The 24,708-nt window shown below is 49.5% G+C and overlaps 1 protein-coding gene across 24 annotated transcripts in view; it reads right to left on the bottom strand.

Moving 5' to 3' along the window:
• Positions 1–850: 850 nt before the first annotated feature.
• The window catches only part of DAG1 (dystroglycan 1), a 75,093-nt gene continuing 51,235 nt past the window's right edge, over positions 851–24,708 (bottom strand). For all 24 annotated transcript variants that reach the window (XM_045386268.3, XM_074032207.1, XM_045386266.3 and 21 more), the window contains one exon: positions 851–5,659. In XM_045386268.3, the coding sequence (XP_045242203.1) occupies positions 3,257–5,659 (2,403 nt within the window). In that variant the 3' untranslated portion in view covers positions 851–3,256. The remainder of the gene's footprint in view (positions 5,660–24,708) is intronic.

Raw genomic sequence — 24,708 nt, 5'->3', positions numbered from 1 at the left:
AAGCTTTGAGCAGAGGAGCAGGGGGCATGGTAAGGAGCCAGTGATGGCAGAGTTGAGCCCAGAAGAGGCACCAGTTGTTCTGTGACCAATCACTCGATTCTGCCCCTTTGCTCCTTGAAATACAGCTGCTGCATCTCCTGCCGCCCACACTCCGGGCAGTGTCCTAGGACAACCCATCTGCCCCTTCCTGGGCACTGAGTCATGATCAGCCTACCCAGCTGGCCTGTCCATCGCAAGCCAGACACTGAAGGTCACCCCCCAACCCCCAGAACCTACAGGTCAACCAAGGCAGAGCAGCCTGGCCAGAAACTATTGTTCCCACCCCGAGGCCAACACAAACCTGCCTTGAGACTACCTGGGAGACTAGCCATTCCCAAGCCCACAAGACAATGTGGGCAGGAGCTGGGGTAGAGCTGCAGCCAGAGGCATCCCTAGGTCCCCATCTTCAGAGACCTGGCCTGAAGGACCCCTACCCAGGAGGTACAGGGGCTGACCCACTCTGGGGCAGAAAACCTGTGACATCTTTCCCACCATCCTCCTTCCCAGCCAGTCTCACTGGGTTCTCTGCTATTCCCCACCCCTTACAGATGGGGGACTGAGGATGAAGACTTGTTTTAGCTGGCTCACAGGCAGAAGAGGGGCAAAGGGGGCATTACATGTCGGCAGAGTTTCTGGAGTGCACACCCAGCCCTCCCAGCACATAAATGGTAAGGCTTACGTGGAGGCCACTGGGCCAACCCCAAGTGGACCTGGCTGAGTCTCCTCTTCCCCCTGTCACATGAGCCCCCAACCCCTCATGTCCAGGAACCTCTCCAGATGCCAGGGAAACAGATGCCCAGAGGCAACAGCGTTGTAATAAAGACACTGCTTTTATTTAGTTTGATATGTTTCTTTACAGAATGCAGAAAACACATCTTAAAATCATATAGAAGGAAATAAAAACACATCAGTGGTTGGTGAACACTTGAATGTGAGATTGGCTCTCCATCTCACAGAGTCCAGCGGCCATCAGCAGCCCAGCACTCAGGGGAGCAGGCTGCCTGCAAAGGCATTGTTGCTGTTGTTATTCTGTTCACTGCCCCATCGCCTCCAGTTGCTATGGCAACTGGCCATTCTGGGCCAGCCACGTCTCTTGCATGGCAGTGCCCAATGGTGGAGTTGCTAGGGGCAACGGAGCTGTTTGGAAGGCCTTTCAAAGCCCTCACCTGGAACATTGGGAATTGTTTATTTTTTGATGAGGTCATCAGAAATAATCTCACCAGGTCAGATCCCACTTGTGCTCCTGTCTCTGGGGGCACCAAGGAAACTCTGACTTGGAGGCATGAGCCCAGTCACCAGTGGTCCACTGAGCCTGCATTTACAGGCTCCCCCACAGGAGCACTGCTCAATCCAGAGTACCCCTGGGGAGTGGGGCAGGGGAGAGGGGCTGGGCCCTGTGGGAGAAGGCGCAAGGGGAAATGCCCTCTGGAGAACAGTAGGACGGAGACCCCTCCCCCTCCTCTCAGCCCTCCCCTCCTGAGGCAGCACACACCAATCCTCTGCAGAAGTCGATATGGCTTAGAAGTAGCTGCTCCGTGTGCAAAGGGAGCCTGGGTCCACCCACCCACCCTCAATCAGGGAAGGGATACATTATTGCAAAAGGCATTCCTCCCTAAAAGGTACCCAAAATAACTCTCAGACATCAAGAAAAGTCATGCTCAAAATGGTTTCTTCCACAGGAGAATCAAAGCAGAGTGGGCGCCCCTGAGTCATGGGACAGAGATGCAGATGGACGGACGGATGTTCTGCTAAAAAAGGCAAAAGAACCCCAGTGTAATTCCAGAATTTAAACATTAGGAAAAGTAGGGGGAAAAAATCAAAATAAGCAAAGCCGTCAGTTCCATGGAATCAACACTAAGAGCTCGTACAAACTGCTGTAAGCATCACCATTTTTAATCTTTTTAATAAAACAATTTGAGGCTGTATAAAAACTTTAGTAAAAAATTAGCTTTGAGAGCTCACAGATTTTTTATTATGAACTATTGCTGGCACTCCTCCCCAGCCACCAGACCTTTTCCAGTAGTTCAGGCCCAAGGCCTGGGACTGGAGTGCCAGAGAAAAGGGATGGGGTGGGTCCAGGTAGGGTTGTGGACTGTTAGGACAAAGCGGCCAAGGTCAAGTGAGGAAAGAGCATCACATGACATAAAAATATTGCATCTTCACCAAAATGTCCCCCACTGAGTGTTTCAAAAAACCGTGGTATTCCTTTTAGGAGGAAAAAAAAAACCAACAACGCACGCACAGAAGGGTAAAACAAAATAGGTTGATGTGGTCGAGACCTTCGACCTCCCGGGTGACCCCACAAGCAGCTGGCCCATCCTGGAGCACCAAAGTTGGGGGCCACAGCCACCGCTGCCTCTTGGAGTCCCTTTTTCATGGAAATGAAGACCCCTTGGTGGTGGGCCACTAGTGTACGTGGGCTGGAAGTGGGGATGTCCATGGCCCAAGAGACCCCTCCAGCTTCCAGCCCCTGGCAACAGCGGGAGAGCAAACCCAGCACCAAGGACCTGGCATGAGCCAGGGCCGGGAGGCCCCCAATCAGGCTCTGGAGTATCAGAGCAACCAAGTTGACGTAGTGTGAAAAAATAGGATTCCTTTGATAAAAAATACTGTCCCTTGGTCTTCTCTAAGTTTGAAACACCCTGGGAGCTTATTTTTAGCAAAGCAATTCCCCATACCCACCCAAAAATTATACATACAAGTTTAGGTAAACAGCAGATTAAATGTAAAAACTTAACCTTAACTTCTGAAAGTCCTTTGAATTTAATCTTTAGTTACTGTTTTCCATGTTACATCCTGCAGCTAGACACACGTGAATAGAAAAAACAGTACAGTTAGTGTTAAAGGCAAAACGCAGAGAGCCAGGGGGCCACCCGGCACTGCCTGCGAGTTCATTCATGGTTCCTCGCTCCCTCCACCTCCACTCCACATGGTGCTTTCAGAGCCAGCCATCAAAAACGAAGCGAAGAATTCTCTATGAACAAACCAAAAGCTGTTAGGCAAAAAATAAAAATAAAAAAGTCCCCAAAGTCTCTCCAGCTGCTTTGGGGTTTGGGAGGACCAGAGAGGGCGGGCTTGTCCAGGCCCGTGTCAGTGTGTGCTAGGTCAGGTGTCGGCTTCCGGTGGGTGATGGTCTGCAGGCCACCGGTCTCCACAGACAACACCATGTTGTCTCCAGGCCCCTGCCCTACCCTGCCTCCACCCAGGCGCTTGCGGGTTAAGGAGGGACATAGGGAGGAGGTGACCGGTATGGGGTCATGTTCTTGGGACGGGAGCCCTTGCCCTCCATGGGTGCTGTGAAGGGCGGTGGGGGCTGGTAGGGAGGCGCATTGGGATCCTCATCCCGCAGGGGCGTGTACTCTCCCACGGTGTCCTGGTTCAGAGGAGTGGTCTCGGGCACACTCTGGTTGGGGTACTCGGGAGGGGGTAGGGGAGCCTTCTCCTCCTGCAGAATGAGTGGCATGCTGGAGGAGGGTGGGGGCTTGGAGTCGTCCAGTTCGTCCGCAAAGATGATAGGCACCCCCTTCTTGATGAAGGTGGCCTGGTCCTCAAGGGTAAGCTTGCCCTTCCGCTTCTTGCGGTAGCAGATCATGGCAATGATGCCAGCAATGAGCAGGATGGCTGCGACCACCACGGCCGGAATGACTGTGTGCAGGTAGACATCATCCTCACTGCTCTTCTCAGGGTCCCTGTCAGGCACCTCTGTGGGCGGCGCCTCTGAGGGCACTCTCCTGGGTGGTGCCACAGGAATAAACTGTAGGTGCCGACAACTGCCAGAGCCCATCACAGCGATGCTCGTGGCCTTAAAGTCAGGCTCTAGGGCGTTGGAGAAGGCAGGCCGAGGTTTTCCATCATCCTCAGCGATCCGGCGGCTCAGCCCAGCGATCTGCTCCTTGGGGCAGGGCTCCAAGGGCAGTGTGTTGTTGGTCCATTCCACCACGATGGAGCCCCGGGTGATATTCTGCAGGGTGACGGTGCTACAGTTTCGGTCTCCAAAGGCGAAGGCCAGTTTCTTTACCAAGGCAATCTTCTTGTGGATGTCATTCAACACCAGTGCCGGGTCACCCACAAACTTGGCCTTGAACCTTACAGGAGCCCTATCCCCTTGGGGGCGCCTATGGACATGGATCTCGAAGGCATCCACAGCCGACAGGCCCCCCTTGTCTGTGGCATGCATGAAATACTCGTGTTTGCCCACGTGGCTGCTGTCGGGAAGGCCATACATGAGCTGGCTGTTGCTGTTGAACTGTACCCAGGACTTCTCGCCCACCAGCTGCTGCTCCCGCAGTTTTAGGGTCAGTTTCAGCTTGTCAGTGGTGGTGTCCTCATGGTCGTAGAAAGTGTCTGACGGGATCTTCACCTCAAAGTAGGTGCCAACCCAGGCATCTACCCTGTCAATATGGTTCTTGAGCTCTGGGCGCTGGTTGGGTTCTCCGCCACGGGGCACTCCACTGGTGGTGGTGCGAATACGAGTAGGCGGTGAGGCAGTTTCCAATCTGGTGATAGGAACTTTGGTGGTGACCCGGGGCACTGGCCGGGGTGTCCGTGGTTTCTTGGTTGGCCTGCGAGTTGTGGTGGTGGAGGAGTCAGTTGAAGGCGTTGCTGGTTTTGGTGTGGATACTCGTGGCTTCTTGGTGGTGGTTGTGGGAGGGGTAGCAACTGCAGTAGGCTCCACATAGCCAGGAATGGTCATCGTTGGGCGAATCTGGCCAGGAACTGTGGTGCCAGCTTCTGACACCCGAGTAGGCTGGATGGGGCCTAGGGTTGGGGTCTGAATAATGGCGCCTCGAGTCCGGATGGTGACCGTGGGTTTCCCAGGAACAGGATCCCTGACTGGAGGAGCCATGGTCTCTGTTGGAGGAGCAATGGCTGGAGATGTGGGTGTTGGCACGATCCTGGATGGGGGCTCCTGGATAGCCGTGGTTGGGGGCCCAATGGCAGTGACAGGTGTGGGTGTGGCATGGATCTGCCTCCGGATGCGTTTGGGAAGAGGGGGCTTCTTATTGGCGATGTGCCAACCCACCACAGGGTAGCCAAGCTGAGCAGACATAGCACCCTCCCTGGCAGGAGCCTCCACACCACGAATGTCAGGCACACTGTTCTGGTTCAGGGAGCAGCCCAGCTTCCAGGAGAGAAGGGCCCCATTCTCCACCACCTTTTTTGCATTTCCCGGGCCAGCCATGAAGGCCGACATGTCAAACAGTCTGTTATTCACCACCGGCACTAATTTCATATTGTGAAGCTCTACTTCTGAGAAGCTCCGCATCCTGTGCAGGAGGTCAATCCTTTGCTTTGGGGTCATCTTGGTGAGGTCGGCATCCAAAATCACCGTCAAAACAGTCACGGGTTCATCCACAGCACAGGCAGATGATACCACCTCACCAGGGTCTGGGAAGGCTGTCCTCACTGACTGCAGCTCACTGTGGTCTTCAGGGTAGACCTCAATGGAGAACACACTGGAGGTCTGGGGGATGTGACTCCCGTTGGCCCCCAGCCGTGCAGCGCTCACCGAAATGTAATGCACACCCTTATCAGTGTCAAGGGGGAGGCCCTCCAGGGTGTGGCTCTGTGGGTCCCAGTGCAGCCAAGATGGCAAAGCCTCCTTCCCTGCTGCTGATACCTAGAAGAGACACAAGCATAAATTAAAAGTACTATTGTCACTGCATAACCTGAATATGATCGCAACAGTTAACCTGAATTGTATGACAAGCTTAGGGTGTAATTCAGAATGCCTGCTGGGGAAGCTAATTCCTCTCCCCTAGAGAGACACAACTGAGTTTCTTTATCTGTCACAAGACTAGGGCTATGAGATGGGCTAGCTTGGGAGGCAAATATCTCACCCAAGGTCACACAGTGGGGAGACAGCAGTGCTGGCACTCAAGCACATGTCTCATTCCTGAGAACTGATGCCATGGTGCTCACGACTGTTGTGGATTTTATAACAGTGACACACCCTGCCACCTACTTGCCCATTCTACCTGCAGAATCAAATCACATCCCAGCCCTCAGCAATCCTTTCCACCCTTGCCTCAGACTTCTCCCTGACCCTCTGCAGACACCACATCTTTGCTCAGGTCACATGCCTGGCCTGGAGGATGCCTCCTGCCCCAAAGTGGAGATGCATACAGGTCTGGGTACAAGGGAGGGTTCAATGCCCTGAAGGACTCACTTTACATCATCACGTTACATTCAAGTGTAGTGGGGCACATTTGTGTAGCAAAGAAAGTTAGTTGTATCTAATGTTTTCATTTACCCTGCTTCTCAAATCTTAAAACAAACTGTGATGCCCAGGGAGCGGGGACTAGAATCAACTATTCTAGAATAGTGCTTATTAAAGGAATCCCAAGGAGCTCTGGTCTCTCTAAAAGAGAGAGGCTCTATAGTCAATCAAGTACAGGAAATATACAGAGCCCTCTTCTGCCCTTGGAGAGACCAAGCACAGAAGCAGGCCTAAGGAGCTCATCACCTTATTCCAACTCAACAGCATCTCCCAGACTTCTTTCAGTGTGGAAGTCCCTTTCCACAGAGATATAACTGATCATACTCAGAGCACCCACGGAAATGCCACCATAGAAACCTCCACCATCAGCTGACAAGAGGAAAATATGACTTGGCTCTTGCCCTGGCCCCATGTGTGGCTCCTCTCACTTTTGGGAAACACCTACTCCTGCCCCAGTGCAAGAAAGGTGACACCCCCCATTCTCTGGTTGGCCTGAAGGCACTCTCATCTCCATTGTCCTATAACAAGTCCAGAGACAAAGTGGCCAACACACAGTACATCTCACTGCCAGCCTTAGCCCAGGACTACCCTTCATAGCCACTGCTTGTCAATAGAGTTCATTCATGGTTCCTTGCTCCCTCCACCTCCACTCCACATGGTGCTTTCAGAGCCAGCCATCAAAAACGAAGCGAATAATTATTCTCTATGAACAAATCAAAAGCTGTTAGGCAAAAAATAAAAATAAAAAAGTCCCCAAAGTCTCTCCAGCTGCTTTGGGGTTTGGGAGGACCAGAGAGGGCGGGCTTGTCCAGGCCCGTGTCAGTGTGTGCTAGGTCAGGTGTCGGCTCCCGGTGGGCGATGGTCTGCAGGCCACCGGTCTCCACAGACAACACCATGTTGTCTTCAGGCCCCTGCTCTACCCTGCCTCCACCCAGGCGCTTGCGGGTTAAGGAGGGACAGAGGGAGGAGGTGACAGGTGTGGGGTCGTGTTCTTGGGACGGGAGCCCTTGCCCTCCATGGGTGCTGTGAAGGGAGGTGGGGGCTGGTAGGGAGGCACATTGGGATCCTCATCCCACATGAGGATCCGTCCCTGTGGCAGGAAAGCTAAAGCCATGACTGCTGGGTTCCCCAGTGGCTCTGGTTCCCTGAGCTTCCTCCTGCCAAAAGACAAGGTACTTGAGTGATTTGGAAAGGAGACCCCAGGCTTGTCCCCAGGTGTCAGGCAGCAGCAGCCTTATCAGAAACTAGATAATTTCCCCCCTTTAAACTAATTTAAACAGATTACCTACACCCAGCAAAAACGTACTGGAAAGCTGGGCATGGTAGCTCATACCTATAATCCCAGTACTTTGGGAGGTCAAGGCTCAGGAGGATTGCTTGAGGCCAGGAGGCATTAGAGACCACCCTGGTCAACACAGCAAGACCCCATCTGTATTTATTTCTTTTTTTTTTTTTTTTGAGACGGAGTCTCGCTCTGTCGCCCAGGCTGGAGTGCAGTGGCCGGATCTCAGCTCACTGCAAGCTCCGCCTCCCGGGTTCACGCCATTCTCCTGCCTCAGCCTCCCGAGTAGCTGGGACTACAGGCGCCCACCACCTCGCCCGGCTAGTTTTTTGTATTTTTTTAGTAGAGACGGGATTTCACCGTGTTAGCCAGGATGTTCTCGATCTCCTGACCTCGTGATCCGCCCGTCTCGGCCTCCCAAAGTGCTGGGATTACAGGCTTGAGCCACCGCGCCCGGCCTGTATTTATTTCAAAAAAAAATTTTTTTTAAACCATGAGATGACTGACATTGTTAGGAGTTGTTATTATTGAGCCAGGCATGGTGGCTCACCCCTGTAATCCCAGCACTTTGGGAGGCCAAGGTGGGCAGATCACCTGAGGTCAGGAGTTCAAGACCAGCCTGGCCAACATGAGGTCAGGAGTTCAAGACCAGCCTGTCTCTACTAAAAATACAAAAATTAGTCGGGTGTGGTGGCGTGTGCCTGTAGTCCCAGCTACTCAGGAGGCTAAGGCAGAAGAATTGCTTGAACCTGGGATGCGGAGGTTGCAGTGAACTGAGATCATGCCACTGCACTCCATCCTGGGTGACAGAGTGAGACTCCATCTTAAAAAAAAAAAAAAAAAAAGGAATTATTATTATCGGGGTTATCATTTCCTAATTGCTCTCTGAGCCACTCATTAAGGGTCAGCAAATTGTGTTTCTTTTGTGATACCACATTCCATCAACTATAAGATGTGCCATCATCTAATTAAGAATCTCCCACCCTGTCACTCACCATCAAACATCAGAAATGTTAAAATATCTGTAAACATGGGTATCTTCAAACTCATGAAAAACACTAAATATATTTTTCTTCTAAAATCTTTTTTAACTATAAAAATCACACTTATTGGCTGGGCATGGTGGCTCATGCCTGTAATCCCAGCACTTTGGGAGGTTGAGGCAGGTGGATCACTTGAAGTCAGGAGTTTGAGACCAGCCTGGCCAACATGGCAAAATCCCATCTCTACTAAAAACACAAAAATTAGTCAGGCATGGTGGTGCACACCTGTAGTCCCAGCTAGTCGGGAGGCTGATGCACAAGAATTGCTTGAACCTGGGAGGCGGAGGCTGCAGTGAGCAGAGACCACACCACTGCACTCCAGCTTGGATGACAGAGCGTGACTCTGTCTCACAAAAAAAAAAAAAAAAAAAAAAAAAAAAAAAAAATCACACTTATTTCAAATGTTTTGGCTGAAAAACCTAAGCTTTACATTTTCATTTATGTTAAATAAGAAAACTGCCACATCCGTATGTAAACACATAAAATAAAGGTTGAATGCTCTTGTTTTGCAAAACAAACAAAAAAAACCACCCATGAAGCAAATAAGTAAGGCCCATGAGACTTTACAGGAGTGTGACAGGAGTAGGGTCCTGAGAGGTGGAGAGTAGGTGAATTAGGGTGTGGACCCCGGTTTTTGGTCACCTGAGGGTTATTTCCTAACTCTACTCCATCCCAGTGGCCACCAGTAGGACAGGAGCTCACATGGCAGAGGGAGGATGAAGAAAGGTGACAGGGAAGGCCTGGAATAGAGGTCTGGGTAAAGTCAACCAAGGAGAAGCCACCTGCAGAGGAGACTGAACAAGGTTGAGAGGGACTAGAAGAAGCTCTAGAAGGCCGGGCGCGGTGGCTCAAGCCTGTAATCCCAGCACTTTGGGAGGCCGAGACGGGCGGATCATGAGGTCAGCAGATCGAGACCATCCTGGCTAACCCAGTGAAACCCCATCTCTACTAAAAAATACAAAAAACTAGCCGGGCGAGGTGGTGGGCGCCTGTAGTCCCAGCTACTCGGGAGGCTGAGGCAGGAGAATGGCGTAAACCCGGGAGGCGGAGCTTGCAGTGAGCTGAGATCCGGCCACTGCACTCCAGCCTGGGCGACAGAGTAAGACTCCGTCTCAAAAAAAAAAAAAAAAAGAAGCTCTAGAACCACGGGACATTCCTGAGTGGCTAGGTGCTCCATCAGTGTTGATAAGTCAGCAGCCTGGTGCCTCTGCAAGTCTGTCTTCAACTACACAGGGCACTTTTTTTTTGTTTTGTTTTGTTTTAGACAGAGTCTCGCTCTGTCACCCAGGCTGGAGTGCAGTGGTGCGATCTGGGCTCACTGCAGGCTCCGCCTCCCAGGATCATGCCATTCTCCTGCCTCAGCCTCCCAAGTAGCTGGGACTACAGGTGCCCATCACCACACCTGGCTAATTTTTTGTATTTTTGGTAGAGACAGGGTTTCACCGTGTTAGCCAGGATGGTATCAATCTCCTGACCTCGTGATCTGCCCACCTCGGCCTCCCAAAGTGCTGGGATTACAGGCGTGAGCCACCGCGCCCGGCCACAAGTGCGCTTTTTAACAGAGAAAACAGAGAAGGGCTTCCCAGCCTGGCTCACTTCCTATTCTGCTGACCCCAACAGCCAAAGTTCTGCTATCAGGCAGTTCCTACAGAACAAACTCAGGCCATTCTATAGGAAGGCTCCCACAGCGAAGCCATCCTTGGAAGTCATACACTTATTTTAACTATGCCAAGTAACTTTAAAAAATGTTAATATCATGTAACAAACAACAAACACTAAAGGAAACCTCAGGTTTCACCAAAGCAAGTTATAATGCTCAATTTCAAATTGGGAGATAGGAGATGAGAAATGAGCTTTACTTTGACTACTGAGAACAAATTATTTCACTATTTTATTTATTTATTTATTGAGACAGAGTCTCACTCTGTCACCTGGGCTCGAGTGCAGTGGCACAATCTCAGTTCACTGTAACCTCTGCTTCCTGGGTTCAAATGATTCTCCAATTTCAGCCTCCTGAATAGCTGGGACCACAGGTGAGTGACACCATGCCCGGCTAATTTTTTTTTCTTTTTCTTTTTTTAGAGATGGGATTTCGCCATGTTGCCCAGGCTGGTCTCAAACTCCTGGCCTCCAGTGATCCAGCTGCCTCGGCCTCCCAAAGTGCTGGGATTACAGTTATGAGCCACTGCACATGACCAAATTATTTCACTATTGTCTACCCATGGCTTTTGCAGCCATGTAAAGTTTACCCATGTCTTTGGAGCAAGTCATGTCAGAAAAACAGAGCTGATATGGTTCACATACCGCCCAAATCTCATGTCAAATTGTTACCCCCAGTGTTGGAGGTGGGGCCTGGGGGGAGGTGACTGGATCTTGGGGGCGATTTCTCATGGATCGTTTAGCACCATCCCCCTAGTGCTGTTCTCATGATAGAGTTCTCACAAGATCTGGTTGTTTAAAAGAGTGTAGGCTGGGAGCAAAGGCTCATGCCTGTAATGCTAGTACTTTGGGAAGCTGAAGTGGGTGTATCAATGAGTTCAGGAGTTCAAGACCAGCCTGGTCAACATGGCGAAACCCTGTCTCTATTAAAAATACGAAAATTAGCCAGGCATGATGGCAGGCACCTATAATCCCAGCTACTCGAGAGGCTGAGGCAAGAGAGTTGCTTGAACCCAGAAAGCGGAGGTTGCAGTGAGCCGAGATCGCGCCACTTCACTCCAGCCTGGGCAAAAGAGCGAAACTCCATCTCAAAAAAAAAAAAAAAAAAAAGTGTGTAGCACCTCCTCCAGCCTTCCTCCTGTTCTGGCCGGCTATGTGAAGTGCCAGCTCTCCCTTTGCTTTCTGCTATGATTGGAAGCTTCCTGAGGCATCCCCAGAAGCAGAAGCCACTATGTTCCCTGTAAAGCCTGCAGAACCATGGGCCAATTTTAAACCTCTTTTCTCTATAAATTAGCAATCTCAGGTATTTCTTTATAGCACCACGAGAATAGACTAATACAAGAGCCAAGCCTTTCCAACCTAGTCACCTGCTTTTCCCTCTGCAATTTTGGCTCCCCAGAGTCCTGAAGTCCCAGCCGTTATCTGGCTGCAGGACAGGTGTCTAGATCTACAGCCCAGAAGCAGGCAGGCACTCCACGGTCATGGGTACTACTCAGGAAGAAAAAGTATTAACCTGAATGTTCTAAAACCCCTGCATCTCCAGCAGTCTTGGTACTGGTGACATCAGGCCCAAGCAGCACTTCCAGTGGCAATGATTCTTTTTTTTTTTTTTTGAGACGGAGTCTTGCGCTGTGTCACCTAGGCTGGAGTGCAGTGGCGCGATCTCGGCTCACTGCAAGCTCCGCCTCCCAGGTTCACGCCATTCTCCTGCCTCAGCCTCCGAGTAGCTGGGACTACAGGCGCCCGCCACCACGCCCGGCTAGTTTTTTGTATTTTTAGTAGAGACGGGGTTTCACCATGTTAGCCAGGATGGTCTCGATCTCCTGACCTCGTGATCCACCCGCCTCGGCCTCCCAAAGTGCTGGGATTACAGGCTTGAGCCACCGCGCCCGGCCTGATTCTTTATATACATATATATATATATAAGGGTCTCACTCTGTTGCCTAGGCTGGAGTTCAGTAGTGTGATCATGGTACATTGCAGCCTCAACCTCCCAGGCTCAAGCAGTCCTCCCACCTCAGCCTCCCAAGTAGCTGGGACATAGGCACATGCCTGGGTTATTTTATTTTTTTTATTTTTTGTAGAGACAGGGTCTCATTATATTGCCCAGACTAGCTTTAAACTTCTAGGCTCAAGCAATCCTCCTGCCTCAGTGTCCCAAAATCCCAGGACTACAGGTGTGGGCCACCATGCCCAGCCCTTAAATATACATTTTTTGGCCGGGCGCAGTGGCTCAAGCCTGTAATCCCAGCACTTTGGGAGGCCGAGACGGGCGGATCATGAGGTCAGAAGATCGAGAGACCATCCCAGCTAACACGGTGAAACCCCGTCTCTACTAAAAAATACAAAAAAACTAGCCGGGTGAGGTGGCGGGCGCCTGTAGTCCCAGCTACTCGGGAGGCTGAGGCAGGAGAATGGCATAAACCCGGGAGGCGGAGCTTGCAGTGAGCTGAGATCCGGCCACTGCACTCCAGCTGGGTGACAGAGCAAGACTCCGTCTCAAAAAAAAAAAAAAAAAAAAAAATATATATATATATATATATATATACATTTTTTGAGCCAGGGTCTCACTCACTGTCACCAGACTGGAGTGCAGTGGTGCAATCACAGCTCACTGCAATCTCAAACTCCTGGGCTGAAGTGATCATCCCACTTCAGCCTCTTGAATAGCTGGGACTACTTGAGCCAGGTGTGTGCCACCAGGCCTGGCCAATATTTAAAAACTTTTTTGTAGAGATGGGGTCTTGCTATATTGTCCAGATTGGTCTTGAACTCCTGGGCGTCAGTGATCCTCCTGCCTCGGCCTGCCAAAGTGTTGGGATTACAGGTGTGAGCCACCATGCCCAGTCATGATTCATTTTAATAGAAGGGCTACAGGAAGCAAATCAAACTTAATTTCCACAAGGAACCTAGCCAAGTCACAGGCACACTGGCACCTCTGCATTTTCAAGGCCATTTGGGGAAAGCCCCTACCTGGAAAGTCTGAATATGCCTGAAGGTTTGGCAGCGTCCACAGTCCCCAGAGGATTCCACTAGGAGCCCCACCCTCCCAAAAGGACTCAGCTCAGGGCTTAGCTCATCCTGGAGGTGCTTGGGGATAAAGCACCTGCTCTACCCTAACAAAGCAGGAGCCCCTCAGTCCACAGGAACTCTGGATACCTCCTCAGCTTTCAAAACCTACAGGCTCTAGATCACTTCTCTTCCTCTCAAGGCCTAAGGGTGAAACAGGATATGAAAGTTCCTTCTCACAGATGCGGTCCAAAGACAAGCCAGGACTCATCCCCGTAACAGTGGGGATAACAATCCTCATTCTCCCACTCCATGAGAAGGTCCATCTTTCACTGCAAATCCCAGCTCCAGGCTGGCTGGCGCTTGACCCAACCTTGGCCCCAGTGTCCTCATCTGTAAAATCAGGGAAACAATCCCAACCTCATATGATTATAGTGCCAGGTACATGATGGACTCTGCCAATAATGGTTCCTATGTCTCCCATGGGCTCTGAGAACAGTAATTTGAGGCTGCTGCATAAAGGAGCCCAGGGCATGTCCAGGCTCCTCTTCCTAGTTCTCCTTCCCAACTGACCTTGGACCCAGTGCAGAGTGGGGTCCTGTTCAACTCTTCATACCACAAAACAGAAGCTCAAAGTATCTAAGGTAAGTGGGGAGGCAACAGGCAATGGGGGAGCCAAAATCATATGCAGAAACAAAGCTGAGGCTGGGGAAGCTCAGGGAGTTGCCTGTCAACCCTTGTCTGCCAGAAGTAGATGAAAAGACTAAGGGGCATGGGGGAAGTGGGGGACCTGCTGCAGGTGAGAACCCAAAGACCTGCTTTCACTTCTTCAATCTAAAACAGGTGGACTAGGCCAGGCACAGTGGCTCACACCTGTAATCCCAAGCACTCTAGGAGGCCAAGTCGAGAGGATTGTTTGAGGCCAGGAGTTTAAGACCAACCTGGGCAACATAGTGAGACTTTGTCTCTATAATTAATAAAATGGGTACACTAAATCCTGGCACATTTACGCATGGGATTTTGACTATCCTGACTATCCTTAGAGTCCTTGGTTTGCCAATACTTTAGAGTATAAAGATTTCTGCCACCGGGTACAGTGGCTCATGCCTGTAATCCCAGCACTGTGGGAGGCCGGGGTGGGCGGATCACCTGAGGTCGGAAGTTCGAGACCAGCCTGATCAATATGGAGAAACTCCATCTCTACTAAAAATACAAAATTAGCCGGGCGTGGTGGCACATGCCTATAGTCCCAGCTACTAGGGAAGCTGAGACAGGAGAATCGCTTGAACCTAGGAGGCGGAGGTTGCGGTGAGCCGAGATCGTGCCATTGCACTCCAGCCTAGGCAACAAGAGCGAGACTCCATCTCAAAAAAAAAAAAAAAAGATTTCTGCCTACTGTAACATAGTCACCCACAACTAATCCTCTAAGGACTGCCAGGCCAGGAAGGGCAGAAAAGAGACAGGAACTGGGGCTGTGAGGTCCTTAGCAGCAGAAGCACAGAGGCACATGAGGTTGGGGTGACCAGCTGGTCCCACCATGGAACTCCTCCAGCATTTCAGGTCACTCTACCAGCCAACACTAAACACCAACACTGCCTTGGAGCTGGGAGAGGCTGTCTTGAAAGAAGCCTTCAGACAGTTACTAGGCACATCTGCAGGAGGCAGAAACTGCACAAGAAAGCATGATTTAACGAGATCACAGGCTCTAGCTCACAGGCCACCCAAAAGGCCAGGAAACCTTCCGGTTTCAGCAACCCTTAGAGACAATGTGCTTCTGAGATAGAAAGTGAGTCTAGCATTAAGGAAAAAAAGATCTTGAAAAGCCATATAACCAGCTTCTGAAATCCTGACCCACAAAGTACATCCCAAAACATTAAGAATCAAAACCACAAAACCTGGGCAGATCCACAAAAAGATCCAAAGACTGAGCTGGGCATGGTGGCTCACACCTATAATCCCAGCTACTCAGGAGGCTGAGGCGGGAGGATCACTTAGAGGCCAGGAGTTGAGCCCAGCCTGGGCAACATAGCATGACGCAGTCTTTAAAAAAAAAGGGGGGGGTGCGGGGGCAGGTGTGGTGGCTCAAGCCTGCAATCCCAGCACTTTGGGAGGCCGAGGCGCATGGATCATGAGGTCAGGAGTTCAAGATCAGCCTGGCCAACATGATGAAACCCCACCCTCTACTAAAAATACAAAAAAAAGGCCAGGCGCGGTGGCTCACGCCTATAATCTCAGCACTTTGGGAGGCTGAGGTGGATGGATCACCTGAGGTCAGGAGTTCGAGACCAGCCTGGCCAACATGGTGAAACCCCATCTCTACTAAAAATATTTAAAAAATTAGTTGGGCATGGTGGCAGGCGCCTATAATCCCAGCTACTTGGGAGGCTGAGGCAGGAGAACTGCTTGAGCCCGGGAGGCGGAAGCTGCAGTGAGCCGAGATCGCGCCACTGTACTCCAGCCTGGGGGACAAGAGTAAGACTTTGTCTCAAAAACAAAACAAAATTAAATTTAAAACAAAAAAAAATTAGCCGGGCACGTTGGTGCATGCCTGTAATCCCAGCTACTTAGGAGGCTGAGGCAGAAGAATTGCTTGAACCCAGGAAGGGGAGGTTGCAGTGAGCCAAGATCGTGCCACTGTACTCCAGCCTGGGCGACAGAGTGAGACTCCGTCTCAAAAAAAAAAAAAAAAGCAAAGTTCTAAAACTGTGATGCCCACAATAAATCACCATGACCAACGACCAGGGAACTGCCAAACTTGAACATTTTGGTCACTCCTCAGTCTCTGAGACACTCCCTCCAGCTGTTTTACTGGTGCTCTCCTGCACACAATAGATCATCACACACTGACTTTGATAAAGATACAGCACCTGTAGGCACTAAACACCATCAGCCTGGGCAACACCGGGAAACACCATCTTTACAAAAAACACAAAAATTAGCTGGTTGTGGTGGTCCCAGCTACTCAGGAGGCTTAGGTGGGAAGACTGCTTGAACCTGGGGAAGTCAAGGCTGCAGTGAGCTATGATTGCGCCACTGCACCCTGGCCTGGGTGATAGAGCGAGACCTGTCTCAATAAAACGGCTGGACGCGCGGTGGCTCGTGCCTGTAATCCCAGCACTTTGGGAGGCTGAGGCAGGTGGATCACGAGGTCAGATGATCGAGCCCATCCTGGCTAACACAGTGAAACCTCATTTCTACTAAAAATACAAAAAAAATTAGCCAGGCGTGGTGGTGGTTGCCTGTAGTCCCAGCTACTTGGGAGGCTGAGGCAGGAGAATGGCATGAACCGGGAGGTGGAGCTTGAATTGAGCCAAGATCGCACCACTGCACTCCAGCGTGGGTGACAGAGCAAGACTCTGTCAAAAAAAAAAAAAAAAAAAAAAAAAACAACCACGAAACACAAGCAAAGTCTCTCACCCCAAGCCAGTACCACTCCACACCTGAAGAAAGAGCAAAGGGGTGGAGGAGCTTCTATTACTTAGTTCTCATAAAAGCAGGTTTCCACCCACAGTCTGAGTCAGTTATGCATAGCTGAAAAACAAAACTGAAGAATTAGGCTCTCTCTAGGGCCAAATAACTATAATTGGCTTATGAAACCAAGAAAACACAAGCTTTATCATTCAGGGCCCACAAGATGATGTCTTATCCATGCAGGAGTCGCAGGACTTAGAAATGGCAAGCAAAGACTCTAGACAGATAGACGAGCACTTTCACAGCTGATGATGGCCAGTACAGAGGGATTCTAAGAATAACATATAATCGAGAAACTGATTTGGTGAGCATTCCTTCTCACTACAAATCTTTTGGAGAGAACTTTGGGTCTTTGTGGTGGCACCTTCCACCAATACCTCTGGACATGTCAGCCCCCAAGGTGCGGGCTGGGCCCTTCGCCGTGTCCCCCAACAGATATGCCTAGGGGTCTTTTTAGTGATCCATTTCAAAGTGATACAGACTGCTGCCTTGTGACATCCCAATGCTGGACCTGTAGAGGCCTGCCTTGGCAAAGTCCCTGCCTTCCTTCAGACGTGGTCATCAATTCCCAACCCCTCAGCTCCTTCATCCCTAGTCAGGCTGCAGAGGTGGGCCAACCTGCAGCCATTTATGGCTGGGTACCATAGACAACACCTTGGAGGCACTCCCACATAAGGCCGTCAAAGCCTCCTCACTGCAAGCTGACTGTGTGTCCTCTGCTCAGGGAAGCAGGAGATGGACCCTCTGATGGAGTATAAGCCTTGGTGCTGACTCACACTCAGGGTTATCCTGTGTCTGTGCCATGGACTAAGACAATGAGATAAATCTGCTCTGTGGCCTTCTGCTAATGAGGAACATGGGCAGTCACATGGCTGTGCTGCAGAGAGATGGCACAGACCAACAGGAAGAGCCTCTAGCTTAAGGTCAGAGGGCCAGGCCTTTGTCCCCACCTGAGGTAAAAAATCATGAGGGAAGTTAAGTACATGTGGCCTTAGCAGAGCCACGCCCACAAGAGATTATCATTGGTCCTGCTGTTAGACATGCAAACCTCAAAGCAGAACCTGGCCCCTGCCACAAACACCAAGGCCACTGGATCAATACTGAACACACTGTTCAGCCCAGTCAATGCCCTTGTGGTCTGAGCTACGAAGCATTTTTATCTCATGTTCACTGTTCTCATCTAAAAGCAAAAATTAATCTTCTTCCCCAAAAAAGTAAAGGGCAGCTTAACATAGTTAGAGCCATTAATAAAATCCTCAAATCAGTCCTTCAATCTGAAGCCCTGACATCATCTATTTTACTTTGTCATGTTCTCTTTCAGTCTTTGTCAGTGATTTTTTTAAACACAGAAGCCTATATTTTCACTAAGCATTTGAGTTGATGAGTCTGGGCAAATGCCATTCTGACAGCCCACCCCCAAGGATGCCTTCCATCCCCAACCAGCATTTCCCGGTGTGCTTTGTTCACAAGAGGTCCATTCAGAAATGGGGAACACCCACTCGAGGCAGGAAGAAATTGCAGTTCATCTCACACAGGCGGGTTTGCCACAAAGCTCTCAAGCATCCAAAGAAATGCTCCTTTCATGAACTCCCCTTCCTAGTCAAAGAGAGTGCCCATTGTTCTCAGGGGAACAATTGGGGGCCCATGCCAGCAGCTGAGAGCACAGTCCCAGGAAGGGCTGCTCCCAGCCTGCCGACATCTTGGGCTGAGGGAAGGTCCACATTGTCTGCAGGCAAGAAGGCTAAAGGGAAGCAGGGATGAAAAGCCATCCTTGCAGGATCTACCAAAATGAGACATCTGAGGGGTAGCCTGGGCATTTCATGGATGTAAAGATGTCTCTCCCTGACTGCCTTCGAGGAGAGGTTAGAACATCTCCTGGCATATAATCGCACTTCTCAGCCAGGCCCACACTCAAGTCAGAGGAGAGGTACCTGCAGGGATCCAGCACCAAACCCAAGGGAGACAAGAGTGGCTCATACTGTGGCCAGCCCAGGACAGGCCAGGATCCACTGAGCAAAGGCCAGGCTGGCTTCTGTGGGACCCATCCCCACAGACCCTGATAAGGAGAAAGGGTCCTCTCAGCTCCAAAAGTAGCTGTGAGAGCCAAGGAGAGTCAAGAGCTGGGTTGAGCTTTGTATACAGGCATCCAGTCTGATTCAAGGGAGCAAACATCAAGACTATCTGCTTTAGGGTGTCCTAAGGCCACAAGAGAGGAGACAGGAGCCCCATGGCACAGATCTCTCAGAAAAGCTATGCTGGCCATGAGGCCCTCGAGGCAGCCCACAGCCCCTTCTCACACGTCTGGTCAAAGCAGTCCATGTTTGAGTTAAGCTGGGGTCAATAACAGAACATCAATTCTCAAGGCAGAACTGGAGAACAGCAGGTTAATCAACAAGTGCCGGCCAGGCTGAGACTGGACAAGGGCTGTCAGAACATGAAGGAGTGTCAGGTGTGGGGCAGAGCAAAGAGCCAGGATCTTGGGGCTATACCCTCCAGGCAGGTAGGTCCCTTCTTTATTGTCCTGACCCTGCAGACTGATGTGTAAAGTATACACCAATAAAAAATGTAGCAAAGCATTTGCTTCAGGCGCTTTGTTGGGTATATCAACAGACTGACACCAGGAAGAACAACCTCCTGAAATAAAGTAACCAGCAGCCCACACAGGTCAGGCCAGGCTTTGCAGGCAGTCAACACAGCTCACTTAGAATGAGAACCTAATTTTCTAGCCCTTCAGCAGACCAGCATCTAAGTGTGCTACAAATACGGGATTATTCTACCACCAACCCCCATGCATATCCCCTAACCAGTCAGCAGGTATGACAACTATGCCATCTAATCTCACCAGGTCTTGGGACAGACCATGCAGATCATGTTCCACCTGAGTCTTCATTTGGCAACTCAGCCCTGTCCAAACAGACTAACCCTCATCGGGACATCCCACATGGAGCTTAGGAGGAAGCAGGCCAGGCTCAGTACCTCCTACCTCAGTTCTTCACCAGCTTCTTCTTCCTCTGATACTTGAGGAAGAACGCCTTTGAAAAGCCCCTTACGGACGCACTTCTCTCTCCATTTACTTTCACTCAAATTGACAGCCCTGCCACATGTGGGCACTGGCCTTTCTCTGCTGAGGAGCCCAACTCCATGTGCTCCCAACAACTTCTCAAATTCCCCACATGGAGCTCTGCAACCCACCACTGCCCCACATGTCTTCCCATTGTTGCTCCACCTCTGTTAATGCTTTATCACATAGCAAGACTTCAATTAGGCATCTACTTCAAAACAGATCCTATGCCAAGTATCTAGAACCCTACACAGGGAACAATGATAGCTTACCAGAGAGACATCACCTTTCACTCAGATTCTCCTTTCACTTTCACCAAGGTTGGCCCTGATCTTCCAAACCTGTGGTCCTGCAATCTTCATTCCAAAAGCCAGAACTGTAAACCAGCCATATACTTAGCAAACAGTTTCCAGCCCCATGATAGGTCAGCTTCTGCTCTGGCTCAAAGATGCCCTCATGCATGGCAGGTTGTGCAAACCTGTCTCATCACATGTGACACCATCCATGTCAAGGCATACTCAGTGTCTCTCTCTCTCTCTTCCACAGCCCTGCAGTGTCGGAGGTGAGAGGCAGGGTAACAGACAACTGCGAGGGAAGTCTTCTAAAACTGACTAGAACATAGCATTAAATTATAATTCCAAAGCACGCTGCCATACAAAATAAACACAGGTCAGTTACCTGAAGATAAGACCTTATATCCTACAGGCTCAAGAAGCCTCTTGGGGGCCAGGCGCGATGGCTCACGCCTGTAATCCCAGCACTTTGGGAGACCAAGGCAGGCGGATCACAAGGTCAGGAGATCGAGACCATCCTGGCTAACACAGTGAAACCCCGTCTCTACTAAAAATACAAAAAAATTAGCCGGACATGGTAGTAGGCACCTGTAGTCCCAGCTGCTCAAGAGGCTGAGGCAGGAGAATGGCATGAACCTGGGAGATGGAGGTTGCAGTGAGCCGAGATCACACCACTGCACTCCAGGCTGGGCGACAGAGCGAGACTCCATCTTAAAAAAAAAAAAAAAAAAACCCTCTTGGGTGCTCCCTATAAACTCTGTCCCTACAAGCTATGTGCTCTGGGATAAGTCACTTAGCTACCACTTTGTCATCTAAAACTGGAGCCACATTATCTGCTGAAAGGCTCACGGAAGCAAGGAAATTCCAGTGGCAATGAACTCACCTGGCACCCAGATCTGGACCCCCAATAACATTCACCACAAAAAGAAATCAGGCTCCTTGAAGAAATGGCTGAGGGAGGGTGAATACAAGACGGGCCTGGAATATCTTATCCCAGAAAGTACGGAAGCACTCAAATGACTGACAGGGGCATATCACAAGAACACAGGAACCAACTTAAAGGGGCTCCCAATGGTCAAATCTGGGACAATTTGACCACCACAATAATCAAGATGAGCAATAAACTATTGAATATTAAGAAACACTGAGTTTGTACTAATAATGGATCAATAAACACACAGTCAAGAGTTAGAGGGACAGGGCGGGGCCCCTTTCCAATGCAAAAATACAACAAGAAGTCATTGAAAGTGTGTGTGTCACAGGGCCTGAGGCCTCAATACACGGCAAGACCATAGTACACTGTGGGGCAGCAGGTGAGCTTAGTCTCTTGCTGCCCCAACACAGGCTAGCATTTCTCCCCGCATACAGCAAGGCAGGCTTTGACAATTCAAAACGGGTTTGCAGGTGCTGAATGGGTGCTCATTCCCTTTGCCAGTCTACAAACATTTGAGGGCCTACTATGTGATGGAAGGCAAACATGACTAACAAAAAACCAAGAATTTCAAGTACAGAAATCTGTTTAGAAGATGACATAGAGTTTTGTGGGAAAGCTGCTTTTACCAGGGTGGAAGGAAAGGGCTCCAACAGATGATGTCCAAGTTGAGCCTGAAAGATGTGGCTGTACCCATGACAAAAGAAGACAGAATCAAAAGCTTGGGGTGGACCCTAAGCTAGGTGTGTTCACTGGGCAGAAAAGGACCAGTGTGGCTGGGACAAAGTATACAAAGAAAAAGATGGGGGAGAGGAGGTCATAGGCCAGATCGTATGGGGTTCAATTCTGGATGCAGCTCAATAAAAAGGGATTTTGAATAGATGTAAGCTTTAGAAAGATAAAGACATCTATTGACTCAATATGGAGAACAAATTGAGAGGTCAAGAACAAAGGCAGGGGGAGCCTAGGAAGAGGTAAGCAAGCAGTAGCTTGGATGAAGGGCAGTACCAGTGAGCCCAAGATATGACTGGGGTCACCTCAACAAGCATCCTTAGGACCCATATATGAAATGCTCCTCACACACTCAAGAATAGTGGGCAGGCTGGGTCTGATGGCTCATGTCTGTAATCCTAGCACTTTGGGAGGCTGAGACGGTAGGATCACTTGAGCCTAGGAGTTCAAGACCAATCTGGGCAACAAAGTGAGACCCATTTCTACAAAAAAATTTAAAGATTACCTGGGTGTGATGGCACACACCTATAGTCCCAGTTACTTGGAAGGCTGAGGTGAGAGGACTGCTTGAGCTAGGATGTGGAGGCTGCAGTGAGCCACAATAGTGCCACTGTACTCCAGCCTGGGCAACAGAGCTGTCTCCCAAAAAAAAAAAAAAAAAAAAAAAAAAAAAAAAAGAATATTGGGCAGCCATTAAAAGTTACATTCCCAAATAACATTTAATGACTACAGGTAAAAAGAACTCAAGCTACAGTGAATGAAAAACGTTTAAAAAAAAAAAAAAATAGGCCCGGTGCAGGGGCTCATGCCTATAATCCCAGCACCTGAGTTCAGGAGTTTGATACCAGCCTGGCCAACATGGTGAAACCGTTTCTTTTTACTAAAAATACAAAACTTGGGTTGGGCAAGCTCACCCTTGTAATCCCAGCACTATGGGAGGCTGAGGTGGGCAGATTACGAGGTCAGGAGTTCGAGACCAGTCTGGCCAATATAGTGAAACCCTAGCCAGGCATGGTGGTGTGTGCCTATAGTCGCAGCTATTCAGGAGGCTGAGGCAGAAGAATAGCTTGAACCCAGGTGGCGGACGTTGCACTGAGCTGAGATTAATAATAATATATATATACACACACACATACACACACACATTTTTATATTTTTTAATATATTTTTATATATATACACACACACATACACACACGCACACGTATATATACACACACACACATATATATATATGCCGGGTGTGGTAGCGCATGCCTGTGGTCCCAGCTACTCGGGAGACTGAGGCAGGAGAATTGTTCGAACCTGGGAGGTGGAGGTTGCAGTGAGCTGAGGTTGTGTCACTGCACTCCAGCCTGGGCAACAGAGTGAGACTTTGCCTCAAAAAAAAAAAAAAAAAAAAAAAAAAAAAAAAAAAAAGGTTAAAAAATATATCCACTGTGATCCTAGGTCTGTCTAATATGTTAAGATGTCTGTGTGTGGCCGGGCGCGGTGGCTCAAGCCTGTAATCCCAGCACTTTGGGAGGCCGAGACGGGCGGATCACGAGGTCAGGAGATCGAGACCATCCTGGCTAACACGGTGAAACCCCGTCTCTACTAAAAAATACAAAAAACTAGCCGGGCGAGGTGGCGAGCGCCTGTAGTCCCAGCTGCTCGGGAGGCTGAGGTAGGAGAATGGCGTGAACCCGGGAGGCGGAGCTTGCAGTGAGCTGAGATCCGGCCACTGCACTCCAGCCTGGGCGACAGAGCAAGACTCCGTCTCAAAAAAAAAAAAAAAAAAAAAAAAAAAAAAAAAAGATGTCTGTGTGTGTATGTGACATGAACATCTCCTGATGAGCACAGAAAATGGTAGACTTCACTCCGAATGCTAGAAATCACAGATTTTCTTTTTCCCTTTCTATATTTTCCACAATGTACATTTATGCATCATTATTATAGTAAGAAAAAAAATTCCTTTAATATAAAGAATTTCTAAATCCTGCTTTACAGATGCAGAAACCAAAGCTCCAGGAACAAGATCAGGCTTTCTGACCTTCTGACTCCCGAACCCATATAATCCTAGTGGTTAAGACTGGAAAGAAAAGTCACACATCTTCATCTGTTTTTCTACAAGCTCATCAGCTGTTAAATGGTCTGCTTTCCACAGATAAATAGGCTCAGATAAAATCCTGTTCTCTCAGTAAAATCTCTTTACCCCCCTGGTAAATAAGCCTGTTAAACATCTCTCTGCCAAATACAGCAAATCTCTAGTTTGCTGTATCAGTTCAAGGCACTTCTGGCTAAGATTAATCCATGTAAAACATTCCAATGGCTACTGGAACAAAGGCAACCCAATGCAGGGTATGGATATTCAGGATTAAATCTGAAGCTGGGCAAGAAATGTACCCTCCAGAACTACCACTCTGTATCTAATGGTCAGATTAGCATCTGGCTTGCCGGGATATTACAAAGATTATAAGGAAACTTTATGCAAACACTCTGCAAACTAGAAAGAGCTCTGTAAACTGCTACATGTGAGCTGCTACATGGGCCAAGATCTTCAGAAATACAGTTGCCTCAGAGACCTCAAGGTCACTCTGAGAACAAGTCACGGCTTAAAAAGAAGGGGACCAACAGGGCAAAGGAGGTGAGCACAAAAGCAGGCTGAAGGGAAGGTCCACCCAGATTCAGGGAAAAGGGCACAGACTCACCTCTCCAAGGAAAGAGTGGCATAGAACTTGTGGCCATTTCTAATCTAGAAGCCTAGGGATTGTGGGTCAGAGGGGGCAAGCTGGTAAACACCCATCAGAGCCTGTATGTGCTTTGATCAATGAAGTAAAATGGAAGTGTTGCTGTGCAAGTTTCCAAGTCTGGGCCTTAAAAGATTGGCAGCTTCCTTTCCTATTTCTTAAAATATCTAATCTTAAAATCCAGCTATCGTGCTTTGAGGACACCTAAGCAGCCCACGGAGAGGTTTACATGAAGAGGA

Source organism: Macaca fascicularis, chromosome 2 (genome assembly GCF_037993035.2).
Source record: "Macaca fascicularis isolate 582-1 chromosome 2, T2T-MFA8v1.1".
NCBI classification, from domain to species: Eukaryota; Metazoa; Chordata; class Mammalia; order Primates; family Cercopithecidae; genus Macaca; species Macaca fascicularis.
Note: the sequence above shows the minus strand (reverse complement) of the source record. Positions and strands in the feature narration are given on the sequence as shown.